General features: G+C 47.6%; 1 protein-coding gene across 2 annotated transcripts in view; it reads right to left on the reverse strand.

Annotated features, from left to right (window-relative positions):
* The window catches only part of PLEKHG4 (pleckstrin homology and RhoGEF domain containing G4), a 165,290-nt gene that overhangs the window by 130,051 nt on the left and 17,843 nt on the right, over window positions 1–17,396 (reverse strand). Inside the window, exon 2 of one of the 2 annotated variants that reach the window (XM_050923146.1) lies at window positions 638–835. The exons of the other annotated variant lie outside the window; for it this stretch is intronic. Within the exon in view, the coding sequence (XP_050779103.1) occupies window positions 638–835 (198 nt within the window). The remainder of the gene's footprint in view (window positions 1–637; window positions 836–17,396) is intronic. 2 annotated transcript variants of the gene reach the window in all.

Genomic DNA, 17,396 nt, shown 5'->3' on the forward strand with positions numbered 1-17,396 from the left:
AGGGAGGAAAGATAACTTTGGAAGTGGTAATGAGAGTGGCCCATTTCAGACAGTTGGCAAGAAGGTGTGAGTAACAATAGGGGGAAATCAGTATTGGGAAAAATAGGTTTAGGTTTTGTAATAACCCAACCACTCCCAGTCTTTATTCAGGCCTAATCTGATGGTGTCCAGTTTGCAAATTAATTCCAATTCCGCAGTTTCATGTTGGAGTCTGTTTCTGAAGTTTTTTCTGTTGAAGAATTGCCACTTTTAGGTCTGTTATTGAGTGACCAGAGAGACTGAAGTGTTCTCTGACTGGTTTTTGAATGTTATGATTCCTGATGTCAGATTTGTGTCCATTTATTCTTTTTATTCTTCAAAAGTTATCTTTCCTCCCTTGGTATCCTGCTGTTAAGTGAATTGTCTCGTTAGACTGACCTGACACCTGGTAAGGCAACTCCCATCCTTTCATGTATTTATACCTGCTCCTGTATTTTCCATTTCATGCATCTGATGAGGTGGGTTCTCGCCCACAAAAGCTTATGCCCAAATACACTTGTTAGTCTCTAAGGTGCCACAAGCACTGCTTGTTGCTTTTTCTACAAGAAAAGCCTCCTGAGGAGCTGTACACAGGCCTCTGGGCGGGAGTGATACTTACACAGGCATCCTGCTGAATGCACTGCAAGATGTGCTTTGTTGGAATCAGGAAATCTATGAGGTAGCGCAGTCCATCCCCGCAGTATGTCTTCTCCACCACGTCAAAAACCTGGCACAGAACCGTGGCTGCTGTGGCCTCAAATGGAGGGTAGAGCACGGATAAGGTGCTCTGTATGCACCTGTCCAGTGATTCGGAGTCCTGTCGAGAGAGAACATTAATGGCACCAGGATGCCGCATGTCCTAACCTCGCCTCCCAGAGAACAGCGGGGATAGCAGGCTAAGGACCCCCAGAACTCCTGGGGTGCAGCCCCTGCAGGATGTAGGGCCTCTCAAGCAAAGGAGGAAGAGGAAGAATGAACTTAAGTCCTTGTAAACTTCCTTATTATGTGAATTTTCATGTAAAATAGTCTTTAAAATAAGCTCCCCCAGTGCGTGAGTGAAGTGCGCACATAACAGAGAGCTGCACACGGCTCTGAGATCATCACAGCATCCAGCTAACACAGCAAATCCTTCTCCCTGCTGAGTCGGGTGGGGCTGCAATTAACGTGTTATTGCCGCACATCAGTGAAGTGGGGCGTGTGGATCTGCAGCCCCAAGTTTCAAACACCTTTTCAACCACGCCACATTTGGAAGCTCCACTCAGCACATAGGTGTGTACAGGCCGGTGTTTCATACCTCCGAGGGCTAAAGAGATCCTTCACTAACACCACCCACTCCCCATGCTCATTAACCCCGCCCTTTCCCCGTGTTTGAAAAGTAGACGTGCAGCAGGACAGGTGTAGCCATGTGGAGTCAGTGGTGATTTTAATGATGTTGCACAGTGTGTCAGATGCCTCAGGAGGAGAAGTTGTTTTGTATGTGCTATTGAGTAGCACTTAGAGGGCCAAACTGTTTGTCATTTTGATTGTTTCAGATAACTCCCTCAAAGTACTGAGCAGGTGCTTGGCTCCCAGGGGACCTTGGTGGCCAGAGAGCTGCCACGGCAGTGGGAGGGTCTCTACAGTGCGAGCTACTCCCTATAGATCCTATTCTGGGGAATGTGAGTGGGATCTCCCTTCTTTCTAAAGACACAAACCTGCAGTGCTCAGTGATGGCACTTCCATTATTCTCACACTCATACCATTCCTGCAGCCCTATGGAAGTCTTCACAAGACAATTATTAACATGGGCATTGAGTCAAAACCCCTTGATAATGTTACAAAAATCCAAAATGCATATTATCCCGCCTTTAGTGAAATAAATGCACAGAAAATAGCCATTGCATGTTGTCAGTGTAGTTTAAACAACAGTACAAACACAGAATAAAGATAATACGTAAGTCCCCATCTCCCTTTAGTTACATCGATCTCCAAAAGCCCGCAGGAGTTGCACTTGTGAGGGGGAAGGGATCCACTCAGTTCCTTATGTAGGACTAATACAGAGATAAACATTAAACACCAAAACATGGGAGTGCATACAGACCAGTTGTCTCTCACGGGGCGCAGAGAGCACTGATATCCTGGACAAAGAGCCCTGTGGCTTCAGCAGCAACATCCTTAGCTAAACATAAGACGGTAAGAACGGCCATACTGGGTCAGACTAATGGTCCATCTAAACCAGTTTTCTGTCTTCAGACGGCAGCTGCTGCCAGATGCTTCAGAGGAATGAACAGAACAGGGCAATCTGGAGTGACCCATCCTCTGTTGTTCAGTCCCAGCTTCTAGCCGTTTAGAGACACTAAGAGCATGGGGTTAAATCCCTGCTCATCTCGCCTTGTAGCCATTACTGGACCTGTCCTCCATGAACTTGTCTAAATCTTTTTTGAACCCAGTTATAGTTTTGGCCTTCGCAACATCCCCTGTCAACGAGTTCCACCGGTTGACTGTGTTGTGTGAAGAAATACTTTCCTTTGTTTGTTTTAAACCTGCTGCCTGCTAATTTCATTGGGTGACCCCTGGTTCGTGTGTTCTGAGGTAAATAACACTTCCCTATTCACTCTGCCCACACCAGTCATGATTTTATAGACCTCTATCATATCCCACCTTAGTATCTCTTTTCTAAGCTGAACAGACCTACTCCTTTTAATCTCTCCTCCTAGGGAAGCTGTTCCATACCTCAATAATTTTTGTTGCCCTTCTTTGTACCTTTTCCAATTCTAATCTATCTTTTTTGAGATGGAGTTACAAGAACTGCACGCAGTATTCAAGGTATGGGTGTACCTTGGATTTAGATAGTGGCATTATGATATTTTCTGTCTTATTATCTATCCCTTTCCTAATGGTTCCTAGCATGCTGTTCACTTTTTTGACTGCCTCTGCACATACAGCAGATGTTGTCAGAGAACTCTCCATGATGACTCTAAGATCTCTTTCTTTACTGGTAACAGCTAGTTTGGACCTAATCATTTTATATGTATAGTTGGGATTATGTTTTATGATGTGCATTACTTAGCAAATGAAATTCAATGTTGATAAATGCAATTTTGTCACCCAGTTCCGTAAGATCCATTTGTAACCTTTCATAGTCAGCTTTGGACTTAACTATCTTGGCAAAATTTGAAGACAATGCAAAATTACCCACCTCACTGTTTACCCCCTTTTCCAGTTCCTTTATGAATATATTGAACAGCACAGGTCCTTGTTCAGATCCTTGGGAGACCCTGCCATTTACCTCTCTCCATTGTGAAAACTGACCATTTATTCCTACCCTATGTTTCCTATCTTTTAACCAGTTACCGATCCGTGAGGAGACCTTCGCTTTTATCCCGTGACTTCTTAATTTGCTCAAGAGTAGTTGGTAAGAGACCTTGACAAAGGCTTTCTGAAAGTCCAAGTACACTATATCCACTGGATCAACCTTGTCCGTAGGCTTGTTGACACCCTCAAAGAATTCTAATATATTGGCAAGACATAATTTCCCTTTACAAAGCCATGTTGACTCTTCCCCAACATATCGTATTTATCTCTGTACCTGATAATTCTGTTCTTTGCAATAGTTTGCAGCAATTTGCCTGATACTGAAGTTAGGTTTACAGGCCTGTAAGATATGTTACAAAGACGTAGTTAATCTTCCCAGTCCTCCGTCTGCTTTTGGGGACTTGGTTTTAAGCAATATAGGGACACAAAGAGTACCCACAATTATGCACCTAACTGGCAGTTACATTCACAAATGGCTGTTTCTGGGCACGTGCACACATAGGTACCTGATTTGAGTGTGCAACTGTAGTAAGCATGCACCTAGCTTGTTTACAAATCCAGCCTTTAACACTGACATTTCCTGAGTCTCAGTTTTAAGTAGAAAACCTTAATGATCCTATGGCACTAGGGTGACCAGATGTCCCGATAAAATCAGGACTATCCTGATATTTAACCCTTTGTCCCGTGTCCTGATCAATGTACGATTGGGACGCCATTTGTCCCGATATTCAGGTTAGAAGGCGAGTTGGAGGGAGGCGCTGACCCTGTGGGTGCTCCGGGGCTGGAGCACCCACAGGGAAACATTGCAGCCAAGCTCCCCCTTCCTCACCTCCTTCTCCCCCCTCCAGCACTTCCCGCCACCTAACAGCTGTTTGACAGCACTTAGCGCTTTCCAGGAGGGAGGGGGGAGGAGCAGGTACGCGGTGCGCTCAGGGGAGGAGGCGAAGAAAAGGCAGGGCAGGGGTGGGGACTTGGGGGAGGGGGTGCAATGGGGTGGGGTGAGAGCGGTGCAGGGGCGGGAAGAGGCAGGGGGTGGGCGAGCACTCACCCAGCAGAGGGAAGGTCAGCGCTGTAGGGGTGAGTGGCGGGCAGGGGAGTGAAGAGGCGAGCGGCAGGTCAGCAGGTAGGGAGGCGAGCAGTGGGTGGGGGACTGAGGAGGGACGCAGGAAGTCAGTGGCAGGTTGGCAGATGAGGAAGGGCATGGTGGGGGGGCCAAGCTGGTGGGATCTGGGGCAGAGTGGGGGCAGATCCTGGGAGGAGTTGGAGTGGACTGTGGGTGGGGCTGATGGCACCCCACTGTGTCCCGCTATTTTAGTGAGGTGAACTGGTCACCCTATATGGCACAAACAGGGATTAACTAATTAACACACTGATTGCTGCAACAGCATCTTCTAGCATTCTCTGCAATTCCACTCAGCCACTGGCCCTTTGAGCGCGATGGATCTGGAGCAGCTCCCGAGATAAGCTTTGCCCTGTGTATGAGGCACTGCACTGTGGGTAGAACTAAAGCCATTCTAGGAGTCCATTTGGGAAGCCCGGGGCAGGAGAGGCAGGGGGGCATGTAGTGGTAAGTGCTACATCTGCAGGATGGCATGTCCTGATCCTGCTGGGTCCCAGACTCACTAAGGGCCTTGGGCACATCCTCCGTTATCTCTTGTGGGTCAGTCAAGCCAGACTGGGAGACAGAGTCGAAAGCAGAACTTCACTGAAAACCAGATGCTGCCTCAGGGCTGCACCTTCCTAAGTAAATACATGACAGCTGCAATCAGCTGAAGTGTTTAAAGGGTTAACGATCTCTCTGGGGCAGCCAATTCACTCTGCTCATTACAGCAATTCTCCACCCTGGGAATGGGGGGATTCTGCTGGTTTTGCCTACCTACCTCAGAGGGGTCTGAGGAAACAGCCTCCATGAAGGGCTGAAAGGGGTCTATATTGTGTGTCTAAAATACAAGGTTAAGCCAGTGAGCAGTGCAGTTCCTGCCTTGTGCTGCTCCAGCAAACATCACAGGCACCAGCCAGGTTTGAGGTTAAGAAAAAAGGAGAGTTGCTCCTCCCCCTCCCCACCCCAGCCCCATAGGGGTGTGAAGAGGAGGGGAGCAAGCAGCAATGCCAGCTGCTCCATGCCCCCTCTGTGCAGGGTTAGAGGTGAATACACATTACTATGCTCAGCATTGCAACACCTACCCCATAGGTGGGCACTACTGTCTAGCATGCAGGTTAGGCATGATCTGAGCACACCTGCTGGATTGGGCCCACAAGTGAGATAGGCAGGGCAATGCCCAGTGTGAATCCCATCGAGACTTAGGTGTGAACTAGGCACCAGCCGCTCTTTGGCATTAGGAATTAGGTGGTTTTGCATACGGCCACCAGCCAAAACGAGGTGCCATGGAGACTTTACTGGTAGAAAGGAAGGTTCTTAGGGAATTTAGGCACCTACAGCATTAAGAGGCAGGTGAATCATGGTTCTGAGGATCTCAGCGGTGTCTAAATGTTGGACTTAATGTGCCTAAAGTGGCAGTAAGGTTCCTAAGTCCCTTTGTGGCTCTAGCCCCTAGGCTGTTTTGTGACCAAGCAGCACGCACGCCTGCCCCTGAATTGCTCAGCAAAGTAAGAAGGGAGAGGTCAGAACTCACACTTGGCCACAGCCCGGCTCTCAGTTCCACAAGCGTCGACCCCTCACCGAACGCTGCCCGTGCACATGTAGACTCCAAGGTGTGGGGAGCATGGGGAGAAATGCACAAAGGGAAAAGGAGGGAAAGATACAGAAACTAGGAAATAATAGAGAGGAGAGACCAGCACAACAATGGACAGAGAAGAGAGAGAAATGGAAATAATGGAGAAAGCAGCAAGGCGTCCCCAGCTCCAAGTTTAGTGTCATTCTCCATGGACCCCTCGCACTACCCTGGCCTCAGCCAAAGAGTAAAAACGGAAACATTTTGTCTGAAAACTGGAGGTTTTTACAGTTTTTGAGTTTTCTGCTGAGATTTTTTTTGGTGTTCATTGTTTCGACAAAATCTAAATGTTTCACTTATTTTCCAATCAGCCCTAATTTCAGCAACCATCAGTTTCCAAGAGAGCACTCTACAGAGAACAGATGTAAGTCCACAGCCTCCACTGTTCACTTGGAGGTACCAATGCTTAGGGGCAGAAGGGAGAAGACGACAAGCTGATGTTTTACCCATGCTTGGCTTGCAGTCCCAGAGTCACTATATGTTTTTGCTAAAATGGTCTGCTGTTAAATTCTGTAGGTGATACTTAACTCTGAAGCCCAGTGTTGGCAATTTAGCTTCCCAATGAGATAAACAAGAGCAGTTCACCTCTCTCATAGGGTTCTTGCTTCAGCCTGCCTGTAGGTTTAGGATGAAAGCACAGAATCCATGCACACATGGAAGGCTGTATCTGCAGTCCGAGTACTACAGAGTCAGGCCTGATTTTTCAGAGGTGCAGCCACAGCTGCTGTTGAGCTCAGCTGGAAATGTGGGTGCTCACGTCCTTTGAGAATATGGTTGCTATGCTTCCATCCTGCAAAGCGCCGTGGGCCACCAGAGAAGCACTGATACAATGTGCTACCACAACCCAGCTCAAGCCACACACAGCCAACACTCAGCCACAAGCCTGACTGCTCTGCAGCTGGCTAATAATGCAGCTCACACAGCAAAGCGGTGCTCCACAAAACGAAATGAAAGTAAATCACTTCCACATGTGGCCGATCCACTCTCCCAGCTTGGTACTGACGCTGCAGCCTTGGAAGCTGTTACAGGACAGTATGCAGGATGATCATTACAGTCACTGCAGAAAAACAAACACTCGGAAATGATTAGCTTGCAGTCTTTGCTTTAATTCGAACCAAATTAAGATGAGGCACTTGCTTTCCAGAATGCACTTCGGACACAACACCCCACTTCTGTACATGTTCTCAGTATACAGTTCCTCAGCACTTTGTAAAAAGCATCGCAACGCCATGCCCAAACGCAGACAGCGACTGCAACATCTGCCAGGAAGTGAAGAGCAGAACAGACTGGAAGCAGCCTGGGCTTCCAGATGACAGGTATGATTCTACTCAAGAAGGGCTTTCCCAGGATTGCTGCCAAAGTCAAGTACTTCCCCTAACATGCCTCTCCACTGGGCACAGGCAGGCCGAGGGCCTTTGGATTTAATACGTGGCACAAGGTTTCACCAACCAATATCTTCCCACTTCAAAGAAAAGCAGACCAGGGCTGTTCATCTCTGTGGCCAGAAACAAGCTGCAGAGTTGTTCTAAAGTAGAGAAGGGATGACTACCAGAGGTATCAGCCAGTCAGCTGCACCCATGTTCCTTTTGCTGGCATACTTTGCACTGGGCAGTTTTTGGCACAGCCAAGCAATCAGCATGTGATAATGCGACAAGTTGCACATGGCTGCAAAGCCCTGTGCCTTCAACCCGAGAGGTATGCAGTATCTGAAAACTGCCCTAGCACGAGGCTGCACAGAGCCACAGCACAAGGGATTCTACAGCGCGAGCTGCTGTTCGTTATAGCACAATTTATGCTACATTAATCCCAGGGGCTGTCCTGCCTGCAGATCTGCATGTGTGTCCTTAAGGGCTATGCCAGGGGATTGCAGTGGTGGAAACAAGAATGTATGGTTGCCTAAGAGCCTGGAGAACCAAATATCCTGCCTCCTGTCTGTATACAGTTGTGGGCATGGCATGAGCTTCTATCCAGTGCAGAGAATGAATGCAGGGCTTCCAAGCTCCAGCCAAATGCACACGGGGTAAGTCAAGGCATTCCTGTCCCACTGAGCACTATCAAACCCAGAAGGACCGATGCAGGGCACCAGGTCAAGCAGCCACACGGGGAGCGACATCAGTGGGTAGGAGGCTTTGCACCCTCCTGACTGTCATTCGCACAGCTCTGACACTGGGCCCTGGATGTTTTTCTCCAGTTGCTATATCAATATTGGTTGGGTGATGGGGGTGGAATGGGGACAAGAAGGGAGCAGGGCAGGGTGGGAAAAGGCAGGGTGGGGAGGGGACTTTGGGGAAGGGGTGGAATGGGGATGGGGCGAGGGCGATGCAGGGGTGGGAAGAGGCGGGGCCAGGGGTGGGGGTCTAGAAGGGAAGTTGGTGCCTATGATCGAAAGTCTTACTAAAGTCGAGATATGCCACATCTACCACTCCCCCGCCACCCCCCTTCCCCGCCAACCATAAGACTTGTTACTCTGCCAAAGAAAGCTGCTGTTAGGTTAGTTTGCCATGATTTTTTCTTGACCTGCAGTAAAACACAAAACAAAGGGATGAGGAGATTGGGGCCTCTAACCACTTCGAGCACTTTGCCTGTATCCCTCATCTCTGGCTTTTGTATTTTCAAATTCTCAGTTCTTTCTGGGCAAAGACCAGAGCTCAGTGGGTGCTAGGGCCAGGCGGTGGGTATGGGTGGCGGGGGGGTGATTGGTGCAGAGATCAGTGGGGGCTGGGCTGCCTGATGGCTGAGCTTAGTGTGTAGGGGGGGACTTGGGCTGCCTGGGGCAGGCAGGGGTGGGTGCTTGCAGGCTGAGCTAAGTGGGTGCTGGGACCGGGCGGGGGGTGTTGGGTGGCTGAGCTCAATGGTGGGTGCTGGGTGGGAGGACTGGAACTCCCCTCCAACTTCTGTCCCCCTGGCTGCTTGGAGCCAGAGGGGAGGAAAATAAGCAGCCATGCTCCACAGCGCCCTCCAGCAGCCAGAAAGAGGAACTGCAGCTCCTCACAGCCCAGCTGAGTGGGTTTTGGAAACGCCTTTGGTTACACTGGTGCAGCTCTGCACACAGACAAGGCCTCTCACGCTTTTGAAATGCCAGACTACAATGATAATCTTTATACAACGTTAGTGCAACTTAACACTACCTAATTTTGTTCCCCATTCCATTGTTTTCTAAAGAATTCACACAATGCTCAAAGGTCACTCTATTTGAGAGTGGCTCACGTGATATGCCCAGGGTAGAGCCCATCACTCTTACACTACGAGAGCACAGTGACAGGCTACAGACGTGCCCTCCATTTAGCGGTCAAGTGGGACACGTATATTTCTAAAATCAGGAGTCATAAGAACTGTCATATCGCAAGTGATAGAATGACAGAAGTTAGAGACAGGAGACGATTTATTAAAACACTAGTCCCTGAAAGGCTGGCTGTCACACAGATGTAATTCATAAAGCCACGTGTGTAAAAAAAGCCACAAATAGGGGCTCTGGTTTCCATGCCCTGTGCAGTACTGAGCGATGTTGTACATATTCCCAAAGGTTGTGCACCAAGCTGCCCCCTAGCGGAGATGCACAAGCACCTCTTTGTTACCTCCATGGAACTGTTACTGTCTCCTCTGAGCAGCCATCATGGTCCTACCACCACGGAGCCTTTTAACTCCAACATCCGATCTGGTTCGCCCAGGGCCACCTGATGTTTGAACCTGGTGATGTTCTGAACATCGCTCACACTGACTCAACAGACGTTCTGGGCTTCAGCGTGATGTTTGGGGTTACTGTGCTGGCTGTGTTTTTGTTGTTGAGTGGTTGTGTTGATTTGTGTCTGAGGGGGTTGTGCTCGGAGAGTTGTGTAAATTTGTGAGAATGGCGAATGAGGAGTGTGTGCTGTCATAAGGGGCTGTGTATGTTTGGGATTCTTGTGCTGCTGGTCTTGTGTGGGTGGCTGTGTTGATTTGTGTCTGAGAGGTTTGTTTGAGGAGATTTGTGTGTGTGGCAGTTAGGTGCATGGGCACAGCAGATGGCGTTTCCCTCATACAACCAATGAAATTGTCGCATACAAATTAGCTGTAGTAAGGGTGGCGATTGGAGGAGTTACCTCCAATATCATCATGGTTGCGGACTCTTGGCATGGCACAGATGCTTTACTGTCGCTGTATACCAGTGTAAAGTGGATGCTTACAGACCACAAAACCCACTGATGATTCAGCCTAGAGATATTCTGAACAAAAGAGCTCTCAGCCACACTTGTAGCTGCTTCCATCACTTCACGTTGACTCAACAGTCATTCTGGGCCCCAGAGTCTCACATAGAGTGAGATTCCTGCAATCTTACTGTAGATAATAAGTCCACCTCCATTGAACTCATGCAGGATTGTGCCTAGATTCCAAGTTCCACTTTGAAATGACCCAAACTATAGGGCATCCATTCCTTTCCTTAGTAGACTTCTAGAAAGATTCTGTGCTCCAACAGATTTCACTGTTAGGATTTTTTTCCCTCCTATCCAGCAAGCATTATTGCCCTGGTTTGATTTCATCCCATTACTCCTAATTACAACCCTACACTTGTTCCCAGCTCCAGATTTCAGCACAGTGTGTGACATGCCAGGAAGCACTAACACAATCATTCTGACCAAGGCCTAGAACCAAGGGGAAGGAGACTTTAATGTTTGTGAGCAATCTCCAGCGAGCAACAATACAGGGAAACCAGAGCAAAACGAAAGGACTTCATTTATATCAGCTTGGCGCTGCATAAACTTTCGGCTCATTTTTAACATCTTTTAGCCAGGAGCATTACACAGTTTCAGCAAGTTTTACACAATATCCATCACCTTGAACTCAAATACCCATCCGGGAGCATCTTCCAGCAGATTGGAAAATGCCTGTGCTAAAAAAGGGAAGATAATCCACCAGCAAAATGACTAAGCAGTGCCAGAAACTTTATCTTCACATCAGCGAGCACTTAAATAATTGTGTTACATGATTATATGCATTTCTCTGGCACACAAAGGCATAACAAGATCCAATGGCGAGATGCTGAAGCCAGACAAATTCAATTAGAAATACGACTATTTTTAACAGAGAGGGTGGTAAGCTCTGGAACTAACTACCAAGGAAAGCGATTGATTCTCCATCTCTTGAAGTCTTGAAATTAAGACTGGATACCTTTCTGAAAGACATGTTTTAGTGCACAAGCTATGGGGCTCCACACAAGGGTAACTGGGTGAAATGCAGGGCCAGTGCAAACAGTTAGGCGACCTAGGCGGTTGCCTAGGGCACTAGGATTTGGGGGGCGGCATTTTCTTCGGCAGTGACTGCAGCGACCGGATCTTTGGCCACCTCGGTCGCCGCTGGCATTTAGACCGAGGGAGCTGGGGCAAGGGAGTGCGGGGAGGGCTGCCTGCAGCAAGTAAGGGGGGTGGCGGCATGCAGGGGAACTCCCCGCCCCCATTCACCCCTGCCCCGCCTCCTCCCCGAGCATGCCGTGGCTGCTTCACTTCTCCCGCCTCCCAGGCTTGCGATGCCTAAGCTGATTGGCACCGCAAGCCTGGGAGGCGGGAGAAGTGAAGCAGCCACGGTGTGCTTGGGGTGGAGGCAGAGCAGGGGTGAGCTGGGGCAGGGCGGGGGTGCCTCAGGGCAGAGGGTGGAGGGTGGGGAGCTGCCGCAGGGAGGACGCCTCAGGGCGGAGGGAGAGAGCTGCTGCGGGGAGGGGCAACTCACGGCGCGGGCTCGGGGACGGGGGAGGGCGCAAGGTGGAAGTTTTGCCTAGGGCGTGAAATATCCTTGCACCAGCCCTGGTGAAATGTAAGGGCTGTGCTATACAGGAGGTCAAATCAGATGATCTGACAGTCCCTTCTGGCCCTAAACTCTATGAATCATTATGACATACTGATGCAATGTCACAATATTGTAATGTTAATGTCACAATGTCATAGGGGAAAGGAGCTAGCCCCATCAGACTAATAAACAAAGTGGCAACCCTAGGAGGGGAGGGATGGCTTCCTAGGGCCCCTCCCTCTGGTTGCCTATCACTGGATCTCAAATGACAAGAGATGCTACGGTGGATCCCACACACTGGGAGCCCATATCTGGGGTACAGGCTGCAGGAAAGGATCAGCCTCACGGAGACGTTTCCAACCCAGAAGAACCCTGGTAACTCATCCCTAGAGCACAAGGAGAATGGTCAGCTGATTCCTCATGAGACGAGCCCTCTGCTGCTCCAGCCACTTGTGCTCCTCCATTCCCAGGAGTCATATTCCTCTAACTCCACGGAGCTGCTTGAGCACTGAGCAATGCTGTGTCACCTCAACATGAACTGTGTTCTCTAGCCAGACTCAGTTCAGGTTCACCCAACTTTGCAGCTAACACCAGAACCCAAAGTGCTTTGAAACTCTGGCCACAAGAATCGGAACACTCAAACATGCTCCACACTCAGTAGATCCCACTGAAAACAATGGGAGCTGCAGGGTGCAGAGCTCTCTGGAAAACCTGTCCATTAACACATAACCCTTTGTCAGAACTTTTCTATGACTTTTGCATGACCACGTGTTGGGAAAGAAAGAAACACATTAATTCTGCCATGAGTGCAGGGGATTGGATTAGATGACCTCTCGAGGTCCCTTCCAATCCTATGATCCTATGAATAGTCATGACCTCAAGTTCTCCTTCTCCTAGGGCCTGCTGTTCAGGACTTACATGAACTGGATGAAAACCTTTCCCATGCTCAAATACAGTGTTAGAAACACATGCCAATAAGCTAGCTAACTCAGTGATAAACTGAGTGGATCGCTTTCACTTAACTCCTAGCCAGAAAGGAATAAATATAGCCCCAGAGATACTCCCTTTATAGCCTGTTTGAACAAAAGCAGTCTCATGCATTTCCATTATTTCCATACATATCAAAGAAGGGCGGAGATTTAACGAGTGATTTCTAAAAGGCATCTTTGTGCACAGAAGAGATGGATGCCAAAATGTGGGTGGTTATGAAGCTCAAACACACAAATAAATACTTTCACAGGCATTTTTTTCTTTCATCCATGAACGGGCCTGCATACCAGTCTCCTGAGAGTATGAGAAGAACCTTATTCAAAAGGTAAACAGTCTGAGAGGCAGTACAAGTTTGAAAGAATCCACAGCCATGAAGCATGAATCAAGGTGGATAAAAATCAATTTTTTTTTAATTCAAAAAAATCTGATTTTTTTGATAAAATGAGTTTTGAGGGGAAAAACCTATCTAAAGATCATTTTAATTAAGATACATTATAGCTCAAAGATATCTCATCCTGGAATAGGGATTATAAATTCTAATTCTATAGTATGAGACAATATATTCATGTAATGTTTAAGAAAAGTTTTGTAAATGAGTTCCAACAGTTCTTATGGGGTTCCAGGGGCTTCTGTATAGATTATGTAGGTTAATCTTTCTATCTACCCAGTGGGACTCAGAGTTCAGTGTAGAAGATACCATCAGAGATGCTTAGTTTTGCAGTTCTCAAACTGTGGATTTGTGTCTCCAGCAACAACATGCTTGTTAACAGCAACAATGTTTTTAAATAAATAAATAATGTATAGAGGTGAGAAACAGCAGACCTCAACCCTATTGTCCCTCTGCAAACTTGTGTACAGAGTCAATCCCTCTAAAACCTCTCTCTAAAAGAGCAAAGTTTCAAAAAGTTCAATGAATAGAAGATAGTTGGGGGAGGAACAGATCTGGACAAGGAGAAGAAGTCTGGAGATAAATGTGAGAAGCGAGGGACATATGCTTGTTTTGTTAAAATGTTATATGCTTGCTGTTGAAGAAAAAAATCCAGAATACTTAACCTTGTTGTTTTAGTTAAATAAAACAATTTAAATGTCTGTCTGGTGATGTTCTCCTCCTAATACACCATGGCAAGAAAATCCTCCAAATATTAATGATTAACCTGTTGAACTGGAGATAGTTCATCTCTCCTAGTGACTTCATAAACATCTGCTTCAATTACCTTTGGTAAATGAAATAACCAATCATTCATTTTCTGATATAGCTGTAAAACTAATCTGAAAAGTTTTCAAAATAAATCACTGTTTAAAAATGTATAGTGTGTACCTTCTAAAAATGAAACCTACATCTACCTCTGAGTTGTGAAGAATATGTATTAAGGTTATAACAACCAACAAGAATGTACTTTTATGTAGAAAACCATGATTAAATTGCATCTTCCTGACTGATTTAAATCAAATCCACCCTGGCATGGATTAAGCTCAACAGACACTGCAATGGTTTAAACCTAACTCTGAGAGTCTGCCCCAAGAGAATGCCAGCTAGAGGAGGCATGTAACCAAAGGAGAAATACAGTGAGAAAATATGGAGAAATATCGTTTCACTATAACCCTCCTGATTAAGTCATCAGAACCACACAGTGAGACTACAGTCTTAGAATTAAGCATTTTCGTCTTTGTGTTGCTTTCCTAGGACATCCAGATCACAGGCCTAACCTCAGGTCCCCGTACCCAGTCTATAAGGGCGTACTGGGGATGATCACATATTATACAAGTGCCCCACACCACCAGCTCCGTTGGTGTTCACACAAGGAGCACATAAAGAAGAGCAGAGCAGAAGTGTGATTAAAGCTGACCCATGGAAATCTTCCAACATTTCCCAGCACACTGCAAACTGTCGTTGGTCATGGTGATACCAGCTCAACTCCATTGAAGTCAGGGGAGTTCCTCTGGTATAAGCGAGAGGAGATTTTGGGTGCCACAGCATATGCCTGGCTGATAGTACACCAGGTTGTGTAAATTTAAGCACTCAGACAAGTGGATTTTCAGCATTCACTTTCTGTCTGTTAGATCCCCTGAGGATTCTGATTGGCAAAGACCTGCCATCTTTTGACTATTTAGCCCAGCAGATGCATTCCTATCAGCCAGCTACCAAACTGCCCAACAGTAGTGCCCAATTTACCTATGCTGTCTCCTTATTCTGGCAATCTCTCCTTGCCTCTCACAACCACTGCTCTGTCAGTAGCGTAACTCAGTAGGGGCTGGTGTGAGCTACTTGATTCTCTACTCTAAGGGTACGTCTACACTATGGGATTATTCCAATTTTTGGAAACAGATTGTATAAAGTCGAGTGCATGCGCCCACACTAAGCACATTAATTCGGCGGTGTGCGTCCGTGTACCGAGGCTAGAGTCAACTTCCGGAGCGTTGCACTGTGAGTAGCTATCCCATAGCTATCTCATAGTTTCCGCAGTCTCCCCCACCCATTGGAATTCTGGGCTGAGATCTCAATGTCTGGTGGGGCCAAAAATTTGTCGCGGGTGGTTATGAGTAAATGTTGTCAGTCAATCCTCCCTCCGTGAAAGCAACAGCAGACAATCATTTCGCATCCTTTTCCCTGGATTGCCCAGGCAGACACCATAGCATGGCAACCATGGAGCCCGTTCAGCCTTTTTTCACTGTCGCTGTATGTCTACTGGATGCTGCTGACAGAGACGGTACTGCAGTGCTACAGAGCAGCATCCCCTGGCCTTTGCAAGTTAGCAAAGACAGTTACTAGTCATACTGTACCATCTACTGCTGTCATGGGTGCTCCTGGTTGGCCTCGGTGAGGTCGGTCAGGGGCGGCTGGACAAAAATGGGAATGACTCCCCAGGTCATTCTCTTCTTTAAGTTTTGTCTAATGGAGAGTCAGTCCTGCCTAGAATATCAGACAAGCCTACTAAAGAACCAGAGAGGCAAACGGCCGCTCCGGGTCAGAGCCCGAGACATCCCGCAGAAATGATGAGCTGCATGCCATTCTAGGGAGTGCCCCTGCAACAATGCCACCCATTGTTTCCCTCCTCCCCTACCCCTCCTGGGCTACCGTGGCAGTTATCCCCCCATTTGTGTGATGAAGTAATAAAGAATGCATGAATTTGAAACAACACTGACTTTATTGCCTCTGCAAGCAGAGATCAAAGGGGGGAGGGGAGGGTTGTTGGCTTACAGCAAAGTAGAGTGAACCACCATTCTACACTTGCTCAGCCTACAGCTGAAAATGGGAATCTGTGATAAGCACTAGGCTAGAAGCACAGGCAGGACTGAATCTCCATTTGTGTGGGGGCCTTTGGTTGACACTGGTAAAATACAAAATGCCCCAGGATATGTATGTTGGGGGACACTTCTAAACGGCAGCTTAATTTTTTTATTTGCAGAAAAATGTAGAGGTTTAAGTATCTGATTGTGAGCCCTGGTAGCAATGGGTAGGCTGGGGTAGGCGCGACCGCGTGGTGCTGCTGACTGGGAGAGCAGCCTGAGGCAGAAGATATTCCAGGCAGGACTGAAACTCCATTAGACAAAACTTAAAGAAGAGAATGACCTGGAGTCATTCCCATTTTTGCCCAGGCGCCCCCGACCAACCTCACTGAGGCCAGCCAGGAGCACCCACGGGACGATGACGACGGATACCAGTCCCACTGTACCGTCTGCTGTCCACAAGGCAAGGCAAGGCAAGGGGATGCTGCTGTGTAGTGCTGCAGCACTGCGTCTGCCAGCAGCATCCAGTAGACATATGGTGACATTGAAAAAAGGTGAGAAACAATTTTTTTCCCTTTGCTTTCATGGCAGGGGGAGGGGAGGGCTGATGACATATACCCTGAACCACCCACGACAATGTTTTTGACTCTTCAGAGTTTGGGAGCTCAGCCCAGAATTCAAATGGTTTTTTGAGAGTGTAGGAACTGTGAGATAGCTACAGTCGTCAGTTGCCCCTCCCTCCGTGAGTGTCCATTTGATTCTTTGGCTTTCTGGTATGCTTGTTTCAGCTCCTTAAGTTTCACGTAGCACTGTATTGAGTTCCTGCTGTGGCCTCTGTCCATCATGGCCTAGGAGATTTTTTCAAATGTTTTGGCATTTTGTCTTTTGGAACATAGTTCTGATAGAACAGATTCATCTCCCCACACAAAGATCAGATTCAGTATCTCCCGTACAGTCCATGCTGGAGCTCTTTTTTGATTCTGGGACTGCATGATCACCTGTGCTGATCAGCACTCCACGCTGGGCAAACAGGAAATAAAGTTCAAAAGTTCATGGGGCTTTTCCTGTCTACCTGGCCAGTGCATCCGAGTTCAGATTGCTTTCCAGCACGGTCACAATGGTGCACTGTGGGATAGCTCCCGGAGGCCAATACCGTCGAATTGCGGCCATACTAACTCTAATTTGAAATGGCAATGTCGATTTCAGCGCTACTCCCCTCGTCGGGGAGGAGTACAGAAATCGATTTTAAGAGCCCTTTATGTCGACAAAAATGGCTTCGTTGTGTGGATGAGTGCAGGGTTAATTCTATTTAACGCTGCTAAGTTTGACATAAACTCGTAGTGTAGACCAGGCCTTAGGAAATGTGTCCTTCAGCTC

Source organism: Gopherus flavomarginatus, chromosome 14 (assembly GCF_025201925.1).
Source record: "Gopherus flavomarginatus isolate rGopFla2 chromosome 14, rGopFla2.mat.asm, whole genome shotgun sequence".
NCBI lineage: Eukaryota > Metazoa > Chordata > Testudines > Testudinidae > Gopherus > Gopherus flavomarginatus.